Source organism: Dipodomys ordii, unplaced genomic scaffold, assembly GCF_000151885.1.
Source record: "Dipodomys ordii isolate 6190 unplaced genomic scaffold, Dord_2.0 Scaffold31, whole genome shotgun sequence".
Lineage (NCBI taxonomy): Eukaryota > Metazoa > Chordata > Mammalia > Rodentia > Heteromyidae > Dipodomys > Dipodomys ordii.
This window is the reverse complement of record NW_012267247.1, coordinates 10,991,826-10,998,169: the sequence shown is the minus strand read 5'-3', so window position 1 is coordinate 10,998,169 and position 6,344 is coordinate 10,991,826. Positions and strand designations below refer to the sequence as shown.

Below are 6,344 nucleotides of genomic sequence, written 5' to 3'. Positions count from 1 at the left end.
GGGGGGGGGGGGGGGGGGGGAGAAGAGAGAGACAGTGACGTAGTCACGTGGGTTGACGTGGGCGGTGCGAGTGCACGTCCTTGCACCTACAAGAGGCGGCGAGCGGGAGGAGGCGGGGCCGGCGGCCGGGCCTCCCGTGAAGCTTCGCGCGGGGAAGGACCGGAACTCCGGACGGGCGGCTTGTTGATAATATGGCGGCAGGAGCTGCCTGGGCATCCCAAGGAGGCGGTGGAACCCACACCCGGAAGAAGGGTCTCTTTTCCGACTAGTGCCTGGCTCCTGCGGACCCGGAAGTCCGGGCCAGTTGCTGAATGAGGGGAGCCGGACCTTCTCCGCGACAGTCCCCCCACACCCTCCGCCCCGACCGGGGCCCCGCCATGTCCTTCTTCCGGCGGAAAGGTAGCTGAGGGGGGCACTGCGGGGGACCAGGCCGGGGCTCCTGGCCGGCGGTAGGACAGGTGCGGCTGCAGGGGCTTCCTCGAGGGCGTTGGCGAGGCCTTCAATGAGTCTCAGCCTTGGCGCCGACGCCCCCCTCTCCCAAATGCCCCCGCTCTGCACGGTCCCTAGCCGGGAGGAAGAGGATGGCCGCCTCGGTCTAGGTCGGAGGGCAATTGTAGCTCTGGTGCAAAACTATACTGCAGCTCAGTGAACTTGAAGCTTGTTTGTTCAGGAGAGGCTTTTCTTTGTGTGTGTGTGTGTATGTGTGTTTCAAGATCAAGGAAATTTCTTTTGAACCTTCGTATGGAAGTCTCCTACTTTTTGGAATATTAAGGAATTTCCGTCTTAAGAAACAACGTGGGAGACACTTGTTCAATTATTGTCATTTTCCAGTTTCCTCTTTTTGAGGGAGTGGAGATGGGAAGGGGGTCAACTGTTATTCTTAAAATTACTTACTACTGAAGTTCCCTCATGATGCAGACTACTTTTGATGACTTAGCAAGTCTGTTAATTACGGGAGCCTTAACATTATAAACGAATTCCTTGTATTTCTGATTTTAAGTTGTTAGGGGCTACCCGGTTTTTCAGTAGGGACAGCATAATTTTTGTCTTGGGGAAGATTATTGCATTTCATTACAAATACATATCTAGACTTAAAAGTGCTTGTATTAGTTCTTGTTGCTTCGGAAAAACTTAAGGACTGAAAGGGGTTTTGGAAAAAGCATCAAACTAAATCAAGGTTTTAGGTTCACATGAGTTTTCTTATTAAGTGTGTAACCTGGAGCAAGCTATTTAACCCACTTTTCTCGAGAATCAGGTGATTCCTGAACACCATCTGACAAAAGAATTTACTATGTGCAGGGCTTTAGTAACATGCTAGGATGAATCAGTGAAACTGAAGCTTTATTGGTTAGTTACCTTCATAGGTCTAGCGTTACTAACTATACCTTGTTTGACAGGGATGAAGTGGGTAAAATTTTTATTTTAAGGGAAAAATAGTGTTGTAAAGGCTGATTGCATATGGTACAACACAATTTATTCTCTATATTCAACAAGTACTTTTTTGAGTGTCTACAATCTACTAGGCATTGTTCTAGGACCAAATGATTGAACGATCAATAAGACCAAGCCCCTGCACCTATGGAGTTTATTGTGGGCTACTATAGACAGACAACCAATAAGCAAACTTTCTCTGAATAAGGTGTGTGACCCTACTTACAAATTAAATAAAGTAATGAAAGAGTAACAAGAGGAAAAACATACTTTCCTTGAATGTGAGAGAAAAGATTCAGCAGGTAACTTTAAAACAAAATTAAAGGAACAGTAAGTAGGAGGTAGCTAGAGAGAGCAGGGAACAGCACTCTAGGCACAGAGAATAGTTAGGTGTCCATCCCCCTCCCCCTGCTCCCCAGTTCACCATGTGAGCTGGGCAGGCAGCTGATGATAGCTTTGTAGGTTATGTCTAGGTTTTATTCCAAATACAGACAGAATAGTATTTTTAATTTTTTGAGGAGGAATGATGTGATCTTCTATTTTTCAAAAGCCATTCCTAGATGCTTTTTGGAGATTGATGTGGCACAAATACCTTATTAGGGCAGTCTTATTTTAAATACCTTTATTTTTCCTCTCTTTTGACAAAGAAAGGTTTATTATGCTACATGTTTAAAATACTAGATATAGAAATGTCTTTTTAAAAAAGGTGTTACCTTAGTACTTTTTAGTACAGTATTTTTCTCTTTGCTTCTAAGTGTCTCTATTATATTTTGATTTTGTTCCTCTACTAAATCTTTTGAAAGACACTATAATTTCTTCAACTGCAGTTTCATGTCGTACCTGACATCAAAGCAAATGTTGTACCTGGTACTGGTGGCTCATGCCTGTAATCTTAACTACTTAGGAGGCTGAGATCTGAGAATCTAGGTTCAAAGCCAGCCTGGACAGAAAAGTCCATGATACTCTTATCTATAAGTAACCACCAGAAATCTGGAAGTGGTGCGGTGGTGCGAAATGGTAGAGCACTAGTCTTGAGCAAAAAAAAATCTCAGGGACAGTGCCCAGGCCCAGAGTTCAAGCCCACAACTGCCAGAAAAAAAAAAAAAAGGAAATTATGAAGTCATGCTTTTTTATTTCCACTCAAGGTTAGCACTCTACCATTTGAACCACATCACTTCTGGCCTTTTGAGTAGATCATACTGCAAGATGAATTCTCATTTGGCTTTTTAAAAATCTCTTCTCTTTGGGACTCTTTCTCATGATTCTTTTATTCCCACTTTTAGAAAAGTCTGAGGAATCTGTCCTGGCTTGAACTAGGGCCTGAGTGTTGCCCCTGAGTGTTTTTTTGTTTGTTATTTTCTCTAGGCGAGTGCTTTACCACTTGTGCCACAGTAGTACTTAGAAGTAGCATTTGGTGGTTAATTAAGAGTTAGGAACTTCCTGCCCTGGCTGGCTTTGAACTGCCATCCTCAGTTCTCAGTCTCCTGAGTAAGTAGGCATTCCAAGTATGAGGTATTGGTGCCTGGCCCAGCACAGACTTTTTTTTTTTTAATTGTGAAAATACTGTACAGAGGGGTTACAATTACATGGGCAAGATAATGAGTACATTTCTTATCAAGCATTGTAGCCTCCTCCTTTTTTTCCCCTTCCCATCCTCCCTCTACCCTCCCACCCAATCCTCCCCCCCCCCCCCACCAAAGTTGTAAAGTTCGTTTTCGACATAACGACTTGTACAGCTCATTGTTGCAGTGGGTCCACCTGTATCCCTATTTAAACGATTTGGTTTTTCCCTTCCCCTCCACAAATTATACGGACATCAGATACAGTGAAAGCAGGGGTTATACCATGTGGGAGGGACATACAAAGCAACAAAGAAATAATCTTATAAATGTGTTAGAAACAATCGCATGAAAGGAAAAAAACATTTGAATACATATCTTAGGGTTCATTTCCCTAACATCAATTTATCTGACCTTTTCTGCTTGTCTCAGACATATACTAGTTATTGCAAATAAGGGAAACCATGGGACCTATGTTTCTTTGGGCCTGGCTTACTTCACTTAATATAATTTTTTCCAAGTCTTTCCATTTCCTAACAAATGGGGCAATGCCAGCACAGACTTTTTGAGTACAGTTTTCAGTTACATTGATTGCTTCTGTCACACATCACTTTATCTTCTTAGTGTGTTTTAGAGGTTTTAGTCTGTGGTTTGTTTGTTCCTGTAGAATGGACTTGTGATGCAGAAATCATGGTGGTAGGAACACATGGTGAAGGGAGCTGAAACCTTAGTGCCGTGAGGAAGTAGTCAGGTCCATTTAAGTAACAACTTCTATGTTTATGATACACATATATGTCCTGAGCTTGGCTTCTCATTCCTAAATCCAGACTTGTATACCCAGCTGTTGGTCTACTTTTTAATCTCTCTCTATCTGACTAGTTTACTTAAAATACAGTATGTAAAATTTTGCTCCAGATTTAGTCATAAACCTGTTCATCGGGTTTTTGGAGTTTATTTTTTAGCTCAGGCTAAAACTTTAGTACATTCTTAAACTTCTTTTTCTCTCCTGCTGTACCTCTTATCCATCAGCATATCTGTTAAGTCTATCCCAGAACATTTCCAAATACTGACAATTTCTGGTCTGGGATTAGATTGAGTTAAGGAAATCCTTTGAGATGCCATTGAAATTTCACCTTAAATATCAAAAGGGAAATGGTTTTGTGAAGATGTAGATGTTACATCTTTGCATTTGTTTTTTTGTCTTCCCTTTTTTATTCCTGTGATATTTTTTCACAATGAATGTACTGGAGCTTAAACTCAGGATCTCATACTCTTCCTTAGCTTTTTTTTTTTTTTTGGTCGGTCGTCGGGCTTGAACTGTGGGCCCTTATGAACGCTGTCGCTGTCCCTCAGCTCTTAAACTCAAAGGGAGTGCTCTACCACTTGAGCCACAGTGCCACTTCTGGTTTTCTGGTGGTTTATTGGAGAAGAGTCTCATGGACTTTTCCGGAAAAGCCTGGGCTGGCTTTGAACTGCGATCCTCAGATCTCAGCCTCCTGAGTAGCTAGGGTTACAGGCATGAGCCTTGGGCACCCGACAGCTTTTTTTTTCCCCTTCAAGGCTGGCACTCTACCACTTGGCCATACTTCCACTTCTGACCTTTTGGTAGTTAATATAAGATATATGTAAGCAAGGATACTTGTGTAAGATATTAAAACACTCATCCCAATTTTCTTTCCTCTCCCTATCAGTTTTGAAAAAATAATACAGAAGAGGGGCCTAATTCCAAACAGAGCTCTTAAGAGTGAATTCTTGGGAGTAGGTTTGAAATTGGGTTAGACATTTGTTATCCTTGCACATGTCCAGTGAAAATCTAGGGACCATGTGGCCAGCTGCTTGCCACTGTGGGGTTCCAAAGATACTTTGCATTTAACTGGGTTGATGGGGTAGCAGACAAAGTGCCTGGGCCATAGCTTGTACTTTGGCAACAGCATCTTGGTGCCTGGGTACATAATTGTGCCTATCAAATAGCATTTCAAAACTAGTAAGTCAGCAAAATTAAAAATATGAATCATGAGAATATGAAGCATGACTTTAGGAATGCAAATTGGTACAGCCACTTTCATTTAAAATTCAGTTTGTTACTTTAGCAATTCTGTTTCTAGTGATTTATTGTAGAGGAATTTTTGCAGATTTGGATAAGAAGACATACTGTATAGTTTGCCAAGCATCAGCATTTGAAAGTAAAAATGAATAGATATATGGATAAGTAAATATATATATACATATGCATATATATATATTATATATATATATATATATATATCTGTTGGTGGTGGTGGTTGTGGGGCTTGAACTCTGGCCCCTGCACTGTCCCTGAGCTCTTTAGCTCAAGGGGAGTGCTCTTGAGCCACAGTGCCACTTCCAGTTTTCTGGTGGATAATTGGAGATAAGATTTCTCACATAGTTTCCTGCCTGGGCTGACTTTGAACCATAATCCTCAGATCCCAGCCTCCTGAGTAGTTATTTAGGATTACAGGCGTGAGCCACTGGCACCCAGTTGCAAAAATATATTTTAAAGGAATTAATTAGCTACAGTGAATAAACCACAAATGAAATAGGTGTATCAAAATAGACATTAAAATATTAAATGAAGCCAGGAACTGGTGGCTTACATCTGTAATCTTATCTACTCAAGAGGCTAATATCTAAGAATCACAATTCGAAGCCAGCCTGGGCAGGAAAGTCCGTGAGACTCTTTAACTCCAGTCAACCACCACCGTAAAACTGGAAATAGAGCTGTGGCTCAAAGTGGTTGAGCATTACTTGAGTGAAAAAGGTCAGGGACAATGCCCAGTCCCTGAGATAAAGCCTCACAACTGACAAAAAAAAAATGTGTGTGTGTGTATGTGTGTATGTATTCAATAAATACAAGTCAAGTGTAGAATACTGATTGTATAATTTTAAAAGAGCTACAGAATCTTGCCATTTAAATGTACTTATATATAGCAATTGTCTAAAAACACAGAAGTAGGAAAGCATTTAGAATAATATTCATTTCTGAAAAGGAAGTAAGAGCAGTGGAGTTGGTCAGAAGCTCAGTAGCTAGATATGATTACAGCTGTAATCCTAATGGAAAGCTGAGGCAAGAAGACTTGGTTTAAGGCTAGCCTGGGCTATATAGGAAGACTCTATTTCAAAAAACAAGCTTAAAGAACCACTGGGGGTGAGGGGGATATGGCTTGGTGGTAGAGTGCTTGCCTAGCATGCATGAAGCCCTGAGTTCGATTCCTCAGTACCATATAAATAGAAAAAGCCAGAGGGCTGGGAAGGTGGCTCAGTGGTAGAGCGCTTGCCTTGCATGCCTGAGGCCCTGGGTTCGATTCCTCAGCACCACATAAGCAAAAAGAAAAA

The 6,344-nt window shown here is 41.7% G+C and overlaps 1 protein-coding gene across 1 annotated transcript in view; it reads left to right on the top strand.

Moving 5' to 3' along the window:
- Window positions 1–166: 166 nt before the first annotated feature.
- Window positions 167–6,344, top strand: part of Akap10 (A kinase (PRKA) anchor protein 10) — a 67,655-nt gene continuing 61,477 nt past the window's right edge. The window contains exon 1 of the mRNA XM_013016346.1: window positions 167–399. Within this exon, the coding sequence (XP_012871800.1) occupies window positions 312–399 (88 nt within the window). The 5' untranslated portion in view covers window positions 167–311. The remainder of the gene's footprint in view (window positions 400–6,344) is intronic.